The sequence below is a fragment of the Eretmochelys imbricata genome, chromosome 5 (genome assembly GCF_965152235.1).
Source record: "Eretmochelys imbricata isolate rEreImb1 chromosome 5, rEreImb1.hap1, whole genome shotgun sequence".
In the NCBI taxonomy this organism is placed as follows: Eukaryota; Metazoa; Chordata; order Testudines; family Cheloniidae; genus Eretmochelys; species Eretmochelys imbricata.
The window spans coordinates 33,435,577-33,457,433 of NC_135576.1; the positions used below are offsets into that span (position 1 = coordinate 33,435,577).

Below are 21,857 nucleotides of genomic sequence, written 5' to 3' on the forward strand. Positions count from 1 at the left end.
GAGTTGGGACCTTTAGATCCACTGCACAGATCTCAGCTTCTTGAACTAATGGAGTAAAGGATAGCAATAGTAGGTTGTCATCCTCTATGTGGAGCAGCCCCAGGCAGGGAGGAGAACACACACTGCCAATGGGAATCATCGATACTTGCTGACAGCAGAGGAATGGTGAGACTCGAGAGTCTTGCATTCCATTCCAGCCTTTGAAGGGGAGTGTACTCTAGTAGTCACAGAACCTTCTGCCTGTTTTCTTACCCAAGCTTGACCCTTTCTGTCATGTTCCCTCCCACCTGTACCTGTCCCAGTCTTTACTCTTCCCCCACCCCTAGCTCCTCATCCCATCCCATTCTCCTTGCCTTCCCAGTCTCCACTCCTCAGACTTCTCATGCTATTCCCATTCTTTGTCAAACCAGCACCACACTTGCCTTCTCTTCCCAGCTCCACATCTGATCTTGGTAACCTGTCCCAACTGGCTCCCAGTCCCACTCCCCATCCCCCCACACACATACAGAGTTTTCCTCACTGGCTCCCTGTCTCCTTGTCCAAGCAGTGCCAGCCTCCCCTCAGTGATGAGCTGCCAAAAACTTAACAACGGGTTCCCTCCTCACCCCACGAAGGGGTCGTTACCCAACCCCACCCCCCCAGGACTCCTGCCCCATCCACCCCCCTCCCCTGTCCCCAGAACCGGGCAGGAGGGTCTCGTGGGCCACCATAGTGGGGGTAAGGTGAGGAATCCCAGAGGTGCTTACTTAGGGAAGCTCCCAGGAAGCATCCGTCAGGTCCCTCTGACTCCTAGGGGCGGGGGAGCATAGCTGGGGGGGGAGCAGGAGGAGCGGCTGCTCCCCCACTGATCACATCAAAAGTGGCTCTTTAGGCGCCGACTCCCTGGGTGCTCCAGGGCTGGAGCACCCACAGGGAAAATTTGGTGGGTGCACCCACCGGCAGCTCCCCGCCCCACGCCCGGCCCCAGCTCACCTCACCTCTACTCCACCTCCTCCCCTGAACGCACCGCCCTGCTCTGCTTCTCTGCCCGCCCCCGGCTTCCCACGAATCAGCTGTTCAGCGGGAAGCCAGGGAGGGCTGAGAAGCAGGCGGCGGCTTCCCGCTCAGGCCCAGGGAGGTGGAGGTGAGCCAGGGCAGGGAGTGGTTTCTCTGCGTGCCCCTCCCGGGTTACCTGCTGCGGCACGGGTGGCCCTCCTCATGCCCCCCTGCTCCAGCTCACCTCCACGTCCCTGGGCCTGAGCAGGAAGCCGCAGCCTGCTTCTCAGCCTGCCCCAGCTTCCCGCGTGAATAGCTGATTCACAGGAAGCCTGGGGGGGCGGAGAAGCAGAGCGGGGTGGCACGTTCAGGGGAGGAGGTGGAGCGGAGGTGAGCTGGGGCCAGGGGTGGGGTGGGGAGCTGCCGGTGGCTGCTCTGCATCCACCAAATTTTCCCCTTGGGTGCTTCAGGGCTGGAGCACCCATGGAGTCAGCACTTAAGGCGCCACTTTTGGCTGGTTAAATTTAGAAGCCGTTTTAGAACCGGTTGTCCCTCACGGAACAACCGGTTCTAAAAGGGCTTCTAAATTTAACAACCAGTTCTAGCGAACCGGTGCGAACCGGCTCCAGCTCACCACTGCCTCCCCTCCATCTCCCCCCACACCAGCTCCCAGGCACAGCCTCCTTACCCAACAAATCCTAGACTCTCCCCTCAACTCCCAGTCATAGTTTTTTCTCTTCTGCCTCACGAGGCTCCTTGTTCTAATCTGCTCCTTTCCTTTCCCCTGAGTCTGGCTTTTGTGCCGTCTGGATTTGTGTCAGACAGCTTCCTCTTCCATACTGTCTGACCAGCAGAGATGGTCACTGAGAGCACCAGAGAGACAGACTCCTTGCTGTCACTTCCAGAGCACCCCAGTCCACATCAGCAGAAGCAGTAATTATAGGGAAAGTCGGGTTTTGCTCCCCATAATCCTGGGGTTCAGTATGCTCATTTTCCTTGTGGGGATGGTGTATGCATAGTCTGGTCACATGTAGGAGTTATGGAGGGTAGAGCACTAAACTCTAACTCTCTACTAAAACTAAAAACGGATATTTTTCAAAGGCTTATAACTTGTCCAAATTTGAGCAGATTTTCACGGGAAGAGCAAAAGACAGATCCCTGACAGAAAGACCACGCCCTGCCAAATGTCAATTCCCTGCCCCCAAAGCAAGGGGGGGAGGAGTGCTAAAGCAGTTCAAGGAAAAGGTCCCCACATTTTTCTAAAGGGAAAAAAACATTTTTTTCTAGTCTGATTCTCAGAAATTGGTGAACCATTTTGGCTGAAATTTTCCAGAAAATGCAACTTAAGGCAGAAACCTCAGTTGTAAAATTTCAGCCCAAATGGTTAATGTCTCACAAAGATATATGCAACTGAAAACATGGTCTTATAATGGGAAATGTTGAGCCTCCGTAATATTAGGCAGTACTATCAGTCTCGCCTATAATAAATATGTCATATGTTTTTATTGCAGATTGGGTCATACTTTGGGAGTGTTATTACTACAGTTGACATCAATAAAGACTCATTTACAGACATTTTGCTAGTTGGAGCTCCTATGTACATGGGAACTGAAAAAGAGGAACAAGGAAAAGTGTATGTGTATTCTTTGAACAAGGTAACAGCGATACAGTTATTGGCTGGGGAAAAGGGATATGCTCATTAGTTTCTGTGGATCCCTTATTTGAACAAATAATTTGATTAAAACCTTGACTTGGAGATACTCAAATGACAGAAGGTGAGGGAGGTGGCCTACAAAAAGAGCAGAATGGAAAATATTTTTTAATGACAAATCTAGTTAAATTACCAGCACATAATACAGAGTAGTTCCAGGGAATCTAACGTAATATTTTATATGGCTAAGAAATGTATCCTTAATAGACCTGGGTGAAAACTGAGTTCAGCCCCCATTCATACTACAACTTTCATCTGTGTTGTCAACAAATTAGGGGAAAACCTTGCTGTACCTGGGTTTCCTGAGTTAGTTACAACTGCAGTGCGGATGGAACTTGTTGGGTCTTCCTGCTTAAAGAGGAAGGATGGTTAGAGTGCTAGTCTGGGTCGGGGGAGAATGGGTTCAGTTCCTTGCTCTGCCACATACTTCCTGTTTGACTCTGGGCTTGTCCACATGGGAACAGTCAGGGAAATTAATCTAAATTAATGGTTGAAGTGGATTATTAGTTAAACCACATTAAGCCTCTTTGTGGACACTCTGAATCAGAAGTTAAATGGCCTTTACCTTAAGCTAAATCAAATTAAGGCAGTTTTAATTATGAATCAAAGTGTCCACACAGGAGTTTAATCTAGTTTAAGTAATCCACTTTAAATTAATATCTTTAGTTAATTTAAATTAATTTTCCCAAGTGTCCCCATGTAGACAAGCCCCAAGTGCATGCATAAAATAGATGTAATAGTGCTCCCATACTTTACAGGGGTGCTGTTAGGATGAACACATTAAAGATTGTGAGTTGTGGAGATATTACAGGGATGGGGCCCAGATAGATAGATTCTGATTCACTTCGTTCTCTAACTTGGCAATGATATTCCTGAATGTTCTTCAAATTGATTGTCCATGTGGATTCCATTCTTGAGGCGCATGTGCCCCATTCACGTAAGATCGGATTCTTTTGACCAGCAGTGTCTGTTGGGGCTATGCCTGTGCCCTAGATGTCTTCATACCCCACCATCCCCACTCCCAGTCATAAAGGGTACTGTGAGCCCAACCATCCCTTAGTTCTTTCTTACTGCCCATGGTGGTGAGATAGAACCCTTGCAGTGTCTGACTGCATCTCTGTGACTGTTGCAGTTAGCGTTAGTGATTTATTAGTTGAGGTAGTTAGTTAACTTTTATTTTGCCCAGTGGCTTAAAAATATAACATTTTTATTAATTTTTCTTACACAGTTAATAGGCTCAGAGCCCCAGCCATCCAGTACTGGGACTCAATTTCTGATAATAGAAGCTGCATCTTAGGAGTTTAAGACATGCTCCTCGTGATGCTTCTGTGCCTCTCAACAATAGGCACTCTAAATGGCTGATTCGTTTAGGTGAAGGGCATATCCCTGACCATTGCTCCAGCTGCCTCTCTTTTTCCAAGCGCACTGAGAAGGGATGCCAGCCAAAGGTTATATTGTCTGGAGCAGGGGTAGGAAAGAGCCTCACTCCAGAGATAAGGAGACTCTCATAACTGGGTCACAATTGTCAACTTGTGTTCGGGCTGGTCTTGAACTTTGCAGTGGAATGGCCTAAGATGGGTTCCTCTGGACTCTGATGCCAGCAGTACCAGCTAAATCTAAATCCACTGACCACCTTTCCTCCAGTACTGACTCTTTGATACCCACAGGACCCAGTGCATTGATATCATCCCTTTTGACACCTGTGGCCTATTTGAGACCAAGTGAGCCTGGTACCAGAGTCCCCCTTGCTGACCCATATGCGTTAACGAGGGACCGTTGCAAGGATGCAAGGATGAGGAGCAGACTCCAGCATCAATATCTGTCACTTTTAAGAGGGTGGATAGATGGTACCAAGTTCATCACAAGGGCTTTGAGGAAGCCCCTCACAAGGGCTTCTATTCACTTCTGGCGCCAAGCTCACTTGTCATAGCAGCTATTCAGGAAAGATCCAAGCAGCAAGGGCCTTATAAACAACACAAAGGGAAAAGGATCATTAAAGAGTGGATCTGTTCAGCAAAAAAGTCTACTCTGACAGTTTCCAGATAGGCATTGCCAACTGCCAGGTGCTTCTGGCAAAATGTGACTATCTGCACTCGAACAAATTGTCTCAATTTATAGAAAGACCTCTTGCAGGAGCACACGGAAGTATTAAAATTCATCATGCTAGAGGCACAGCTGATAGCTGGGAACTTCCCTGCAGGCTGCTTTGGATGTGTCTGAGACATCTGCATACACCATGACCACACTGGGGGCAATAAGAAGATCCTCCTGGTGCTAGTCACTGGGGATACCAAGGGATGTCCAAATCATTTGAGGATTTTCCATTTGAGGACTGCAATCTCTTCAACTCAAAGACCAACAAGTCCTTCCACTCATTAAAGGACTCCAGAGCCATTTTGTGTTCTCTAGTCTAGTACATGCCAAAGAGAAAGCAAGCCAGACTTCAAGCCTCCTTCAGCCAGCATTCCTGTGCCTCATACTATTATAACCCAGAGGGGGCACTGGAGCTACCAAGGAAGAAGTAGAGGTTCCAATGCAGATGACCCACTGCCTCTGACAGATACGACACATTTGATGTCTTTCTCTTGACAGCAGCTTTCACACCACAGTCAGAACCTTTGGAGATTTCTACTCTTCTCCTCCCCCACTTTGCCTCTTTTGGTAACTGCCTTCCTTTTTTTCAGTAGCCTGGATTGGGATCATCATGGACCAGTGGGTCCAAGAGATTGTCAGTAATGGATATTTGCATACAATTTCAGTCCCTTCCTACCCTCCACCCCCTTTTCCCATCCCCTTCAGGGACCCCTCACAAAATACCATTGAAGCAAGTAGACTCTCTGCTACGTCTCAGAGCAACAAAATAGGTACCCTTAGAGTTCAGAGGTAGGTGGGTTTATTTCTACAATAGTATCATTCCAAAGAAGAAAGAAGGTTCAGTGTCTTAACTGCATATTTGCTATGAGTCAGATGTATCTCACATTTCTAGCAGGAATATCTCTGTATACATACAAAGTCCTGCCCTTTGGCCTTTCCACAGCTCGAAGGGTACCATCAAGTACTTGGCAGCTCATTTGAGGAGATGTATCCCATTTACAGGTTGATCTGAGGAAGATCATCCCCAGCAGGTAACAAACTCAATTCAAGTAACATTACACTGGGCTCAAAGACAGTGAAAAATCCACACTTACTCTTAATCAAAGCATAGAGTTCATAGGAGTCATGTTAGATTCTAGATTACCAAGAGCTTGTCTCCCAAAAGAAAGATTCCAAACTATAGCCGACCTCATCAGCCAACTTCAAGCTCATCCAAAAACCTCATGCCTCATACTTCTGGGACACATGTCCTTATGGTCCTATGTGACAGCTTGACAGACTTTGCCTATACTTCATGCAAGGGTGATTGAAATCAGTGTATCTACACAGCAGACACTACATGGATGTGTTAGTCACAGTTCCACCCTCAAGAAGTCCCCTCTCATTAGATTGGCGAAAAGACATCTCAGGTGTGCAAGGGAGTAACCTTTTTTGCACATCAGCATACCAATACTCTGGTGACAGATGTCTCATCTCAGGGATAGGGAAATCATCTGAATCACCCAACATAGTCACACAACACAACAGTTAGATCCTACATCCAGATCCAGTATTGTTATACGTGACAGCCTGGAAACTGGCTAGCCAACATCCACTGAAAGAAAGTGTTCAGCAGAAGTTCAGAACATTCTGCTCCAAAGCAAGAAAGCCTCAACTAGACTGACTTCCATAAAGCTAAGTGGAAGAAGTCTTCTATTTGGGCGTCTCTTCACCAGCTTCCCAACAATACCCATGTTATCAATATTGGACTATTTCCTGGCCCTGAAATGATTGACTTTCTATTCGTTTCAGAGGGATCCATCTAACAACAATATCTATGCATCACCCTCCTATCCAGGGCCACGCTGTGTTTTCTGACCCTGCAGTGACCAGATTCCTTACAGGCCTCTTTAATGTTTTCTCTACAGTTCAGAAGCTCCATCCCACTTGGGACCTCAGCATAGTATTAATAAGGTTGATGGATTCCCCACTTTGAACCATTAGCAATCTGTTCTCTGTACCACCTATCTAAGAAGACTGGCTTTTTAGTAGTGTCAAGGTTCCTCCCCCACTCTGAACTCTAGGGTACAGATGTGGGGACCTGCATGAAAAACTTCCTAAGCTTATCTTTACCAGCTTAGGTCAAAACTCCCCCAAGGTACAAAATATTCCACCCTTTGTCCTTGGATTGGCCGCTACCACCACCAAACTAATACTGGTTACTGGGGAAGAGCTAGCGGATCTTAAACATAAAAAAGAAGCTTACAAGAAGTGGAAGGTTGGACATATGACCAGGGAAGAGTATAAAAATATTGCTCGGGCATGTAGGAATGAAATCAGGAGGGCCAAATCGCACCTGGAGCTGCAGCTAGCGAGAGATGTCAAGAGTAATAAGAAGGGTTTCTTCAGGTATGTTGGCAACAAGAAGAAAGCCAAGGAAAGTGTGGGCCCCTTACTGAATGAGGGAGGCAACCTAGTGACAGAGGATGTGGAAAAAGCTAATGTACTCAATGCTTTTTTTGCCTCTGTTTTCACTAACAAGGTCAGCTCCCAGACTGCTACGCTGGGCATCACAAAATGGGGAAGAGATGGCCAGCCCTCTGTGGAGATAGAGGTGGTTAGGGACTATTTAGAAAAGCTGGACGTGCACAAGTCCATGGGGCCGGACGAGTTGCATCCGAGAGTGCTGAAGGAATTGGCGGCTGTGATTGCAGAGCCATTGGCCATTATCTTTGAAAACTCGTGGCGAACCGGGGAAGTCCCGGATGACTGGAAAAAGGCTAATGTAGTGCCAATCTTTAAAAAAGGGAAGAAGGAGGATCCTGGGAACTACAGGCCAGTCAGCCTCACCTCAGTCCCTGGAAAAATCATGGAGCAGGTCCTCAAAGAATCAATCTTGAAGTACTTGCATGAGAGGAAAGTGATCAGGAACAGCCAGCATGGATTCACCAAGGGAAGGTCATGCCTGACTAATCTAATCGCCTTTTATCATGAGATTACTGGTTCTGTGGATGAAGGGAAAGCAGTGGATGTATTGTTTCTTGACTTTAGCAAAGCTTTTGACACGGTCTCCCACAGTATTCTTGTCAGCAAGTTAAGGAAGTATGGGCTGGATGAATGCACTATAGGGTGGGTAGAAAGCTGGCTAGATTGTCGGGCTCAACGGGTAGTGATCAATGGCTCCATGTCTAGTTGGCAGCCGGTGTCAAGTGGAGTGCCCCAGGGGTCTGTCCTGGGGCCGGTTTTGTTCAATATCTTCATAAATGATCTGGAGGATGGTGTGGATTGCACTCTCAGCAAATTTGCGGACGATACTAAACTGGGAGGAGTGGTAGATACGCTGGAGGGGAGGGATAGGATACAGAAGGACCTAGACAAATTGGAGGATTGGGCCAAAAGAAATCTGATGAGGTTCAATAAGGATAAGTGCAGGGTCCTGCACTTAGGACGGAAGAATCCAATGCACCGCTACAGACTAGGGACCGAATGGCTAGGCAGCAGTTCTGCGGAAAAGGACCTAGGGGTGACAGTGGACGAGAAGCTGGATATGAGTCAGCAGTGTGCCCTTGTTGCCAAGAAGGCCAATGGCATTTTGGGATGTATAAGTAGGGGCATAGCGAGCAGATCGAGGGACGTGATCGTCCCCCTCTATTCGACATTGGTGAGGCCTCATCTGGAGTACTGTGTCCAGTTTTGGGCCCCACACTACAAGAAGGATGTGGATAAATTGGAGAGAGTCCAGCGAAGGGCAACAAAAATGATTAGGGGTCTAGAACACATGACTTATGAGGAGAGGCTGAGGGAGCTGGGATTGTTTAGCCTGCAGAAGAGAAGAATGAGGGGGGATTTGATAGCTGCTTTCAACTACCTGAAAGGGGGTTCCAAAGAGGATGGCTCTAGACTGTTCTCAATGGTAGCAGATGACAGAACGAGGAGTAATGGCCTCAAGTTGCAGTGGGGGAGGTTTAGATTGGATATTAGGAAAAACTTTTTCACTAAGAGGGTGGTGAAACACTGGAATGCGTTGCCTAGGGAGGTGGTGGAATCTCCTTCCTTGGAAGTTTTTAAGGTCAGGCTTGACAAAGCCCTGGCTGGGATGATTTAACTGGGAATTGGTCCTGCTTCGAGCAGGGGGTTGGACTAGATGACCTTCAGGGGTCCCTTCCAACCCTGATATTCTATGATTCTATGATTCTATGATTCTATGTTTGGACATGTCTTTCCCCCCAAAATACTTCCCAAAACCTTGCACCCCACTTCCTGGACAAGGTTTGGTAAAAAGCCTCACCAATTTGCCTAGGTGACTACAGACCCAGACCCTTGGATCTTAAGAACAATGAACAATCCTCCCAACACTTGCACCCCCCCCCCCTTTTCTGGGAAATGTTCGATAAAAAGCCTCACCAATTTGCATAGGTGACCACAGACCCAAACCCTTCGATCTGAGAACAATGAAAAAGCATTCAGTTTTCTTACAAGAAGACTTTTAATAAAAATAGAAGTAAATAGAAGTAAATAGAAATAAAGAAATCCCCCCTGTAAAATCAGGATGGTAGATACCTTACAGGGTAATTAGATTCAAAACATAGAGAACCCCTCTAGGCAAAACCTTAAGTTACAAAAAAGATACACAGACAGAAATAGTTATTCTATTCAGCACAGTTCTTTTCTCAGCCATTTAAAGAAATCATAATCTAACATGTACCTAGCTAGATTACTTACTAAAAGTTCTAAGACTCCATTCCTGGTCTATCCCCGGCAAAGACAGAATATAGACAGACACACAGACACTTTGTTTCTCTCCCTCCTCCCAGCTTTTGAAAGTATCTTGTCTCCTCATTGGTCATTTTGGTCAGGTGCCAGCGAGGTTACCTTTAGCTTCTTAACCCTTTACAGGTGAGAGGAGCTTTCCCCTGGCCAGGAGGGATTTCAAAGGGGTTTACCCTTCCCTTTATATTTATGACAAGTAGTCATTACATCAGCTTGCATGATAGGGGTGACTCAGGTCCATAAGTCAGTTCTTCTATAGTGTTTCATAAGGACAGCTTTATTCTCAGAGCTAGCTTCCTGCTCAGAGTTGTTTCAGAATTCCATATGAACCAATTTATTAATCTCCGAGTTTTCTTCCATAAGGTTAACTCAACCCTAGGGGAAGTTATACTTGATGTAATAAGGGCATTGTCAAGACAAAATCATTCAGGAACACACGTAGGCTCTTTGTGACCTTTGCTTATAGGGTTAAGGATCTCACAATATCATCGCAGAAAGTATCAATATGGGTCTCTAAGTGTATAAGAGTGTGTTACAGTTATCCAGGTTAGATCCACCCAGCCACATTACAGCTTATTCCACTAGAGGTCATGCAGCCTCTGCTATCTGACTGAAGAATGTCCCTATTTGTGACATGTATAAGGCCAGCAACATGGAGTTCAGTCCACACATTAACAGGAGACTATTCTTTGATACAGGCATCCAGATCAGATGCCTACTTTGGTAGGGCTGTCCTGCAGGATTCCTAGTATCCACCTCTACACAAACAGAAAATTGCTTGATGGCCATCATAAGTGGAATCCATATGAATAATCCTTTGAAGAAGAAAGCATGGTTACTTCCCTTACAGTAACTGTGACTCTTTGAGATGTGTTGTCCACATGGATTCCACAACTTGCCCTCCTTCTCTGCTTCTACAGAGACCTACTCCTCTGGCATTCTGTATTGACAAATGAACTGAGGATGGTTGGGCACACTCTGCCCTTTATACCTCAGGTGGGGGGCTTGAGGACAGCTAGAACCTGGCACAGCCTGAATGGACCCTGATGACCAAAAGAATCCAATCTTGCACACATGGGGTGACTATTTCAGGGCTAGTAAACAACCCATACCTTACCAAGACTGGAATTACAATATTCAGGACAACTGCCATTTGTGATCCAGAATAAACCTTGTTGTATCTTTCCAGTTCAGGGAACTTCTTTTGGAAAGAATCCTTGCAGCATCTTAAGGGGTTAAGTGGTTTAGTTAAAGTACCATACACACACTATTAGGATGCTGTGCCTTCCTACAGCCCATTACTTCAGACAGCTGTCACAGACAGACAAACACACTGCATGTCTCTCCTTTCCTGCTTAGAGTCAGTATGGCAGCCATAGTTTAGGAACCACAGCTTTTCACCATATATAGAATAATATTTTAACACCACATGGTTTCTGTTAAGCGATTTAACTTTGTGTAATTTATCTGTTTGTCTTGAGTGCACGTGCTTTTAAAAGCCTGCTTTGCTGTAAAGTTGATGGCAGTCCCTAAACATTACATTTATCCTTTTCACAGACAACATTTGAATATCAGATGAGCCTTGAACCTATGAAGCAAACTTGCTGTTCGTTGTTAAAGCACAGTTCCTGCAAAAATCACAAGAACGAACCTTGCGGTGCACGCTTTGGGACTGCAATTGCTTCAGTAAAGGACCTCAACCTTGATGGGTTTCACGATATTGTAATAGGAGCTCCTTTAGAGGATGATCATCGAGGAGCTGTGTACATATATCATGGCAATGGCAATAGTATAAGGAAAGAATATGCACAGGTAGGAGTCTGTGATAGGGTGTACAAATCCCACACTGGGCTACAAGGGGTTAAAGGATTATTTTGGGCTCAGCCAGCCGCACTCAGCCACACCTGCAGCAAATGCTCCATCTAGTGTAGGAATTAAAAGGCAGGGATTTAGCTCATTTAGGTGGCAGAGCTGGAGGTGAGCTGGGTGGCAGATCTGCAGCCCACAGCTCCAGCAGAGCAGCGGGAAGCTTAAGACTCTGACACAACTGCCCAAAGGGGCTCTCTGTGTGGGAAGGAAGGACCCACCCCAGAAACAATCAGTGAAGGAAGTATCCTGTGGAGGTTGGATATTGGTAACCCCCTCTTACTTATTGTGATTTGGGTTTCCCCCCCAGGGGAAAGCCTTGGACTAAGCTGATCCCAGGGGGTGTCCAAGAGGAAGAGGCCCAGGAAGGACAGCCTTATACAGCCTGGGTTGTCAGATTACTGGTAGCCCAAAGGGCCCTGGGTCAGAGCCTGGTGGAGTGGGAGAGCCCAGGCTCCCCTCCCCACAATCCCCTTGGCAGTCAAGAGTTGCAGCCATGACCACTAGGCCACACTCCCCAAGTGAGGACCGTTATAGAGTCAAACATATAGTTTAGCAGCAGTTTTAAGAACAGTGACAGGTTTCAGAGTAGCAGCCGTGTTAGTCTGTATCCGTAAAAAGAAAAGGAGTACTTGTGGCACCTTAGAGACTAACAAATTTATTAGAGCATAAGCTTTTGTGAGCTACAGCTCACTTCATCAGAGCTGTACTTCACAAAAGCTTATGCTCTAATAAATTTGTTAGTCTCTAAGGTGCCACAAGTACTCCTTTTCTTTTTATAAACAGTGTATCTTAACAGACATATCCTTTGATTAGGGTGGACTTATTACTCCTTGAGGGCTTGATCCAGCTCCTATTGAAATGAGTGGAAGTCTTTCCATTTACTTTGGATTAAATCCTTAGTTTCTTTAGTACAGCATTTGTGGCTCAATGGCAAGATTCCTATTGACTTCAGTCAGAGTTTGATAGACCCCACTGAAGTCAATGGGAGTTTTTCCATCGACTTCAGTAGGGTCAAATTGTGACCTCCGCAACCTTGACAGCTTCCTTTTGAGAATGCTAAGTACAGTTAAACTCATTCTGACTTTATTAAATTTGACTATTATGATCTATCGTTAGAAAACACTGTTTCTTATGTTTTATCATGTTTTCTACTGTGTTTTCATTAGAAACCTTCTAAATATGCTCTGTATGAATAGATAAAGGAGACACTTAACAATTCCTAAAAGATCCATTTATATTGGGCATTTATATTGTGCTTATCACCATGGTAACTCTTTTAGAAGGTCTATAACAGGGGCGGCCAAACTTACTCACCCTCCGAGTCACATAAGACAACCTTCAGAAGTTCAAGAGCCAGGGTGCACCTGATGGTGCTCGGGACTTCAGCCCCACAAGAGGTGCCTGCCGGGGCTTCAGCCCAGCTCCTGTTGAAGCCTTGAGCCCTGGCAGGTGTACCCCATGGAGCTGAACCCTCGAGACCCCCCCTCCCCACTGGGCAGAAGCCCTGAGCCCTGACAGGTGTGCCCCATGGGGTTGAAGCCTCGAGGCCCTGCTCCCCGCTGGGCAGAAGCCCCTACCCTAGCACCCTGCTGTAAGACAGAGGTCCTGAGCTCTCCCTCCCCCCAGTCTGGTAGGTGGAGAATGGGGAGGTGCATGGGGGGGGCTCCGTGAGCCGCACTTTAATGGTAAAAGAGCCGCATGTGACTCGCAAGCCACAGTTTGGCCACCCCTGGTCTATAATGAAAATGCAGTGTTAAAATTCTAAAAAGCCTATTCACACCCAACTTGTGCATCCTTAATTTTTTGATATATGAGTTGTTGTATACGACATAAAGCTATTAATTCTTTTTCATAGCATATTCCATCAGGTGGAGATGGGGAAAAAGTGAAATTTTTTGGTCAGTCTATACATGGAGAAATGGATTTAAATGGTGATGGTCTAACGGATGTCACTATTGGAGGCCTTGGTGGTGCTGCCCTCTTCTGGTATGTATATTAAAAGCATTTGTTTAAAGGGCAAAACCCTAGTCACCTGTAGATGGTTGGATGTTCTCTGTTGGTAGATGAAAGGTTTCATGTTGACTGTTTTCCTTATTCCTGTACTGTTGTTGTATGTATTTAGATGGAATAAAAGAGCCTAAAGAGCCATAGGCATTAATATGACCTGAAACTTTCCAACATTAAACAGAGTTAAACAAGGTTCAGGGTTTGGTACACAGAGACCTCAGCTTACTTACTTTGTGCCATGGCAAACAAACCATTAAGCATCCTTTTAACCTTTTATTAAAGGTACAGAAAAATAAGGAAAAGCAGTTAAAGCATTTGAAATGCAAAGCCTTTAAATAAGGTTTTCATTTTAACAACATTCCTTGTTCCCTGGAGAGAGTCTTCAGAAGGAATTCCCACTTCCAGCCCACCCCCTCCACACCTTGTTCGACAATTTTATAGGTGGTAATAACTGTTTTCTTTGGGAAAAGAGATGGGCTGGAACTTGAGCTGTTGCTCCTGCTGTTATTGTCCATCCTTTCCCATTTCCTAGAAGACCCAACAAGTTGGACACACACACAAAAGTGAGAGAGAAAAAAATAACAAAGAGAAAATACAGCTCTCTCACTTGCAGCCTCACTTCTGGAGAAACACAAGCATGGCTCATGGTCTTGTCAGTCACTCCAAGACCTGGCAAACTTGTACCAACATTGGGCAGTTTAGGGCATTGCATTTATCTTCCTGTTTCGTGACAGAGGCTTAGAGCAGTGTTGCAAAATATATAGTCTTGGCCAACTAAGCCAGACTCTTGTTAGACAGAAGGAAAAAAGGAGAGGGATAGGAAAGAGAAGAAATAAAGTGGAGAAGGAAAAGAACATACAAGTCTCACATTCCAGGTAGTATTTGGGATTTAGCCAAAGCCAGTGGAGGTGGTGATGTAATCTGGTTCCCTCTCTCAAGTCTGGTCTAGTCAGGACGTCTTTCAGGATTAGAAGACAGTACGAGTAGCAGCCATGATAGTGAAGCTTGCTCCTTTCACAGTCAACCAGCATCACAGTAGCTAGCTTTTCCTCTCGCAGTCTCTTTTTGAGGACCCCAAAAGGGGAATGATGAGCAGACTAGTCCTCTCAGTATTGTCCATCTATTAGGCCTAGTTTCTAGCACACCAATTTTGGTTTACTGATTTTCAGTTCTAGAATTTTCTTGTTTACAAAGCAGGATCTTAACACATACCTTGAGTTATATTAATAGGCCTTTTTGTTCAGACTAATTTATTTTTTGTCGCCTTTTTGCATCTTTTCCCATCAACATTTGCTATAGGTTATTGTGACATCTTTTAAACTTACGCTTACTTTTTACATTTGACCTTACAATTAGGGTAAATTTGCAGGCCCAATTATTATAGGAGTGTGCGTGTCCATTAAAATAATAGCACAAGTTAAGCACCTAATTAATTAACGTACACACTCCAGATTGAAGGGTGGACTATTGCAGGAAAACGATGTATCTCACCTGTGTGTACTTGTTTCATCTCATATTTTAGAATTATCTATGGATCTTAATATTTTTAATGTCTCCCTGAGAGGAGGAATAATGAAAAAATGAAACTTGCTATATTATAAAAGGAAACATAATTTTAAAATTTTTATCTAAACAAAAAGACCCTATTCTTTTAGAATGTAGACAAAATAGAACCTGCAACATTTTCACTGAACTAACTGTGGCTTAAGATGTTATGGCAAAATTAAGCATACATTACATCTAAGGTCAAAAGAATAAATAACAAATCCAGCACTTCCTGTAATAATAATAATTAAACATATAAAATCCTGTTCTAATTTAAATGAACACCTGAGACTAAATTCAGTCTTGGTGCTGAGTTTGTGATTACTGTCTGAATGACAGCTAGTCTATTCTAAGCAGATCCTGTCTTTTGTTTCCCCATTTTTCTTCTTTCCCCTTCCAACCTACTTTTGTCTCATCGAATTGTCTTGTCTTTTAGTCCCCAGTTTCGCAATGGAACCACTCACAGTTAAGCATGTGTCTTTGCAGGATCAAGGGTCTTACTTAGCCTGTCTTTCTTTGGGGCAGAGACTCAATGTTAACAACCCCAAAAGGTCAAAATCATGAGTCAGACTCCAAAAATCATCAGATTTTCTTAACAATCATAAGAAATTTTAAAAATAATAAGTTTGGGGTCTTCTTATTTACATTCTGGCCTTTGAACCATTGAGGTGCCCTTGGGTTACATTTTCAAGCTTTTCTTTGACTACAAAGACTAGAAACTTTCCTTTTGTTTTTAAATGACAGCTAAGATTCTTACCTAATCAGTGATCCCCAGGAGCTGGGGCTTTAAGCAAAATACCAAATATCACAAGACTCTTGACAAAATCATAAGACGTGGCAGCATGGGGACTGTCATTTACTATATATGCCTGGTACAACAGAGGCCTGACCTGGTTGAGGCATCTAGGTACTTCAACATTAGATAGGTTAAGTCATAATAGTGAAAGCAGATACAACTTCTGAAGCCAATGAATGTTGTGCCTATTTATACTGGGCTGGATTTAACCTTGAAGTCAGTGAAAGTTTTCATAGACAAATCAGCGTTGTCTTATAAAAACAGAACAGAAATCGTCATAACAAATAATGCTTCTCCGAAGACTTTGCCAACCAGAATTTTGGACTTAGAACTACTTTTATTTTTTGCTCTTAATACATTTTATGTTGCCTCAGTGTGGTTTTAATTTGCTGGCTTTTACATACTTTGCAAACATCAGAAAAGTAAGAAGTAACAACCATTTTGGATAAAAATTTCAAAAACTCCAAAATGACTTAGCAGACTAAGTCCCATTTTCAAAGTCCCTTTGACTTGCAATGAGATTTAGGCTCCTAAGTACCTAACAATCTCTTTAGAAAATGGGACTTAGGCTTCTGTCACTTAGATGCTTCTGAAAATCTTATCCTTTGTGCATTTCTATGGAAGGTCTGAAGAGTATTCCAGTAACTGCTCCTTTCCCATTATACAGTATACCTTATAGTATGTATAGTGTATGTCATTATCTGCCTATATCACTGTATGTATGTTCAGTAATGTACAGTATTGCACAGTTTGACAAGTTTGTTTTTAAAATGCTAAAAGATTTACATTATTTAAGTGTCTTCTTTCCTCTTGGTGTTTTCTTAAGGTCTCGTGATGTAGCTGTAGTAAATGTTTCCATGAATTTCACACCCAATAAAATCAATATCCAAAAGAAAAACTGTAATATGGATAAAAAAGAAACAGTATGCATAAATGCCACAATTTGTTTTGAAGTCAGACTAAAGTCTAAAGAAGATACAATAAATGAAACCAGTAAGTAGACAGCAAGTCATTGAATCTTTGCATGAAAACCTGCTCTATTTGCATTTGAGTTTGTTTTGGTTTGTTTTTTGTTTTTGGTAGGTTGGTTTGGGTTCCCTCCTCCCCCCAGAAAACAGCATGCAATTCTGAAATGATTATTTTTTAAGTTTGATATTCACAATCTATAAAAATATTAGAATTGTTAAAATTTTATTACAGTTTATTTTTTAAAAAACAGCAAAAATAAATGGGGAGAAAAAAGAGTAGGGAGATGTCTATCTGCTTATAATCCTATCCACATAGGTTTTATTATTTCAATTATCTTTGTAGGTATACAGTATTGGGCTACGCTTGACTCACAAAGACAGATATCTCGAAGCTTGTTCATGGAAAGTCAAGAAAGGAAGATACAAAAAAATATCACTGTCAAAGGGTCAGAATGTATTAAACATAACTTCTACATGTTGGCAAGTAAATCATATAAAGTGGCTATATTTTCTCATTGTTACACTACAGTTATCTCTAAGTGCATTTTTATTGCATTAATGCTAAAATAGATTAAAAAGGCTCCTTACATTCACGATCATTGTCAATAGCCGGTATACACATTATTAATCAGTTTCATAGTATTAATATTTCTTTGACTATATATTAAATTCTCCTAGCTCAATTTATTTTTATTTCTTTGTTATTTATATTTAAAATCCAAATAACACATTTGGGCTGAATTCATCAGCCATGTAAAGGATGGTGGTGATGACTTAGGTGTGAGCAAAAGAGTCAGCTGGAAGATGTGAGATGAAAGTGTAATTTGCACATTGGTGCAATTCTTTGCTAGTGTAACTCTAATTAGGGTTGGGACAGAGTATGTGTGAGATGACCAGAGCTAGACCTCTTTACTATGAAAAAATAAATGTAAAGCAGTTAGCAGTTCATATGAAAGGTCCATTATGATCATTGGTTTTATAGAATCATTAGGGATTTACACTATTCAATACCTATTCTTAAAACATCTAGCGCTGAATGCTCAAAAGGATTTCGGCATTGTCACACTGAGCCCAATGACTGGCCCAACTGACTCTTTAAAGGGGAAAGAATGAGAGCACAAGCATGAGAATGACTCTGTAGCCTGATGCTTGGACTACTTACCCAGGATGTGGGAGACACAGCATCCAGTCCCCCTGCTCCAGTGATTCTTTCATTATTTATCCACAGTGCAACTTCATCAACAGGAGAGACAGAGTGACTCCCTATATCAGAATATCCCATAGTATAATGGTTAGAGCACTCATTTGAGAGGTGGCAGCTCCTCCTCCTCTCCACCCCTCAAGCTGCTTTGTGTAAGCTCGCCTATGGGAGCCCAATCCGTTAGGCAGCCTGTGAGCACATCTACTGCATCAGGCCTCTTGGGGGAGTTAGGGGACCAAACACCTTTCTTCCCGTGGTCTGTGAATCACGCAAGGGCTTAGGCATCTGGACGCTCACAGGGAGGCAGCAGTGCACTTGCTCAGAAACACAAGTGCCTAAGGAGCTTTTACAGCAAAAACTCAGGTTGCGGGCGAGTTGAGATGCCTACAAGGTCATTGGGAGTTTTGTGCATCGCAGTGGTCAGAGAACTGGGACCTACGTTCCTAACTCCTGTTGTGCACCCATATCCTAGCAACTCCACAGTTGCTTGCTGAAAAAATTACCCTACTGGTATATGATGCATAAGATTTGCTTGAACGTGCAATATGTGTAAGAATAATGGGCACAGATTCATCCCTGGCACAAAAGGGCACTCCATTCATGTCCGTGAGCCTCGTATCTGCCTATTCCAGGGCTGCCTTTGAAAAATAAGAAGTATAAAAGTAACTGTAAATGTTGACGCATTTAAGATCTTGAATGATTGTGCATTGGTAGAGGGATGGACTAGATGACCTTTTGTGATCCTATGGGACATGTATTTTGGAGGTTTTGGTTGGAAACAAGCTGGTCGTCATTAGCTAACTAGACCAAGTTGTTCCTTTTTCAGATATTTTTCCTACACTGTGGTTCTGATGAGAATGAGACTGAAAAATATTGCACTTGGGGGGGTTCTCCGTATTTATTCTCCTTTAGAGGCTTCCATACCAATGGTGGTTTTAAGGGAAAATGTCAAAACCAGTTTCATTTATTTCATTTCTAGGACAAGCCTGATTTTCAGAACTCTGTAAAGGTTTTGTTGGAGTTCAATTTTTCCAACCCAGAGAATGGGCCAGTTCTCGATAGTGACCAGCCGAACTCAGCGTATGAATATGTAAGTCATTAAGATTCATTGCTAATATCTAGAGTATTTAAGCTGAGATTCACCCCTCTCCAGACAGCTCCTGCAAGGCCTAGAGCTGGATGGCTTAGTCCATAAATTGGCTAGGGCTGGACAGTGAGGATGGAGGGGCCAGGCTGGGAGATGCATTCTCCCATGAAACCTCCATTAGTGGGGACTTTGACTTCAGTGGCATTTGAATCAGGTTGCGAAGCTCTAACTGAATTTTAAAGCTGAATGACCTGCCCATAGGACACTCCAGCGAAAGGAGGCAGCTGTATCTAGTCTACAAATTAGAGCAAGGGAATGTGTCAGGACTCATTGGTACTATTCACAATTTTGCCACTGACTCACTCTGTGATTTTGGTTAAATCAGTTAACCTTTCTGTTCATCCATGCATAGGTATCCCTCTTCTGCAGCTGGGTAATAACACCCAATAATTTCACAGGGTAGCAGGAGGCTTCATTAACTAATAACAACAAAGGTCTCCATGACAGTCAAACAAAAGGTGTTTTATAATGTAAAATACATAATGACTTGAAATGCTGATACTTAGATTTTGATTATACTTATAACAAAACGTGAATACAACTATCAATATTATTGTTGCAGATTCCTTTCACAAAAGACTGTGGAATCAAAAATAAATGTATTACAGATCTCGTTCTGATTATAACAACAAGTATAGCTGGAGACAGGTAACTACACTGAAACTTAATATAGCTGCCATACTAATAAAATAGAGATTCTGTGTTCTGATAGAATACTGGTGATCAATGTTTTCTCAATCAAAGACAAAACAGTATGGCCATGGGAAAAAGTTCCATTGCTTAATTTTTTTTATCAGTTTGTAAAGTAAAGATAATTAACACAATTATTTTATTTTATTTTACAGTTCCTCTCCATTCATCATAAAGTCAAGCAATGATAAGTTCAACGTGCTACTGTCTGTCAGGAATAAAAAAGACAGTGCCTATAATACCAGAGTCTTAGTACAGTACTCTCCAAACATTATTTTTGCTGGAATTGAGGTATAGATTTTTCAATTTATCACAATCTGATGGAGAGAATTGAGGGGGTTGGTCTATTAAGCTGCTAAACTAGGGACATCAGTCTGAGAATTATCATGGGACTAAAATTAATTAGGCCAGTGCAAACCAAGCACCATTATGGTCGTTAAGGAAATGGGTGAGAAACAGTACTGTTCAACTGAGGATGATGTCAGAGCAGTGAAGATACATAGGGCCTAAATCTGCCTTCACTCCCACCAGAGAGACAAGCTGGGTGAGGTAATATCTTTTATTGGACCAATTTCTGTTGGTGGAAGGGACAAGCTTTTGAGCTTCACAGAGCTTTTCCTCATGTTCTTCAGCTTTAGCCTGGATGCTCTGGTTATCTTCTCCAGACCTGAGGAAGAGCTCTGTGAAGTCTGAAAGCTCATCCCTTCCATCAACCGAAGTAGGTCCAATAAAAGATATTACCTTACCCACCTTGTCTCTCTTATATCCTGGGACTGACACAGCAACAGCATCAAAGCAAATTCACTTACATCAGGAAGACGATGTAACTCTTTTGACTTAAAGGAACCATATTCATTGGTGTAAGTGAAAGGAGGAATCAGTTCCATGAATGCAGTCTTGGAGGAGGCTCTGCATCATATCATCATAGTCAAAGGGCAAGAAGGAGCACCTACAGCAGCAACAGTTGGGAAGAGGGGATTATGAAATGCACGGGAAGGGGAGAATAACAATATGTGCTTTGCTGACGTTCTGATATCAGGGGTACGGGGAAGCACCTTATCAGTTAAAACAAATATTAATAATAAACATGTGATGACCTCAGGGCTATAGAAAGTTAATGATAAACAATTTTGAAGTTACCAAGATGATTGGTTTGATTAGATGTCAAGAATTTAAAATGTTGTTGATCTATTTATCATGGGCCTGCTTTTTAAAAGTGTGCATGTAATTATGTGCCTAAGTTGTGTACACAGTTTCCACCATTATATGTACAAATCAAGTATTTGTGCATACAAATGGCCAGTTAGATCCAGTGCTTGATTGCATGATTCCTGGTGTGTATGGAGTAAATGCTAGATTTATATGGAGTCATGGTAATTGTGCTTGCAAGTAGGCGTGATTGTGCATGCATTTTTGTACATTCTGAGTATGAAACAAGAACATTATAGGAGAAGTGTAAACAAGCCAAGACAGCTGGGAAAGCAGAAGAATTAAAAGCATTGCACAAAGCAGTGAGGAAATAACAAATGTTGGACAAGAAAAGTTTTGGAATGAAGACACTCAACAACTGGCAGGAGCAGCAACAAAACAAGATATGAAAACGATATACAAAAGGGTTAAGTTGTACAGAAACACAATCAGGGCAATAATGCAAGTTGTCAGACAGCCTCCAGTGAATTAACAACCAATGTCAAAGAGGTGATTAAAGTCTGGAAAGGAACATTTTGACAAAATGCTGAACCCTGTAGTGGGAATGTGGATTAAAGATGTCTGCTGCTTTCATCAATTTCACAAAGGCATTTAATTTGGTTTGGAGTGAAGTATTGTGGAAAGTAGTAATATCTATATGGAGTTCCAGCTAGGATAACCGCAGTGAAAAAAGTTATGTATGAAGTCTCCTGTATTTCTGGTGGAAGATTAAGCATCTGATTCAAGTAAGAGGGGTGTAAAACAAGAGGGCATGGAATAACCAACACTATTTATCATGTTCCTAAATTAGATGTTAAGAATAGTAGATGAGATGGAGGGTGTGACATTGTGTGATCTAGAATTAAGTTCTGTAGCTTATGCAGATGACATTGTACAACTGCCAGACACCTTTGATT

At 43.0% G+C, this 21,857-nt stretch overlaps 1 protein-coding gene across 1 annotated transcript in view; it reads left to right on the forward strand.

The window, feature by feature from the left end:
* ITGA1 (integrin subunit alpha 1) overlaps window positions 1–21,857 on the forward strand; it is a 119,298-nt gene that overhangs the window by 73,570 nt on the left and 23,871 nt on the right. The window contains exons 13-20 of the mRNA XM_077816830.1: window positions 2,487–2,630; window positions 11,087–11,341; window positions 13,254–13,384; window positions 16,573–16,739; window positions 17,058–17,194; window positions 18,895–19,005; window positions 19,625–19,710; window positions 19,908–20,043. Coding sequence (XP_077672956.1) covers window positions 2,487–2,630; window positions 11,087–11,341; window positions 13,254–13,384; window positions 16,573–16,739; window positions 17,058–17,194; window positions 18,895–19,005; window positions 19,625–19,710; window positions 19,908–20,043 — 1,167 coding nt within the window. The remainder of the gene's footprint in view (window positions 1–2,486; window positions 2,631–11,086; window positions 11,342–13,253; window positions 13,385–16,572; window positions 16,740–17,057; window positions 17,195–18,894; window positions 19,006–19,624; window positions 19,711–19,907; window positions 20,044–21,857) is intronic.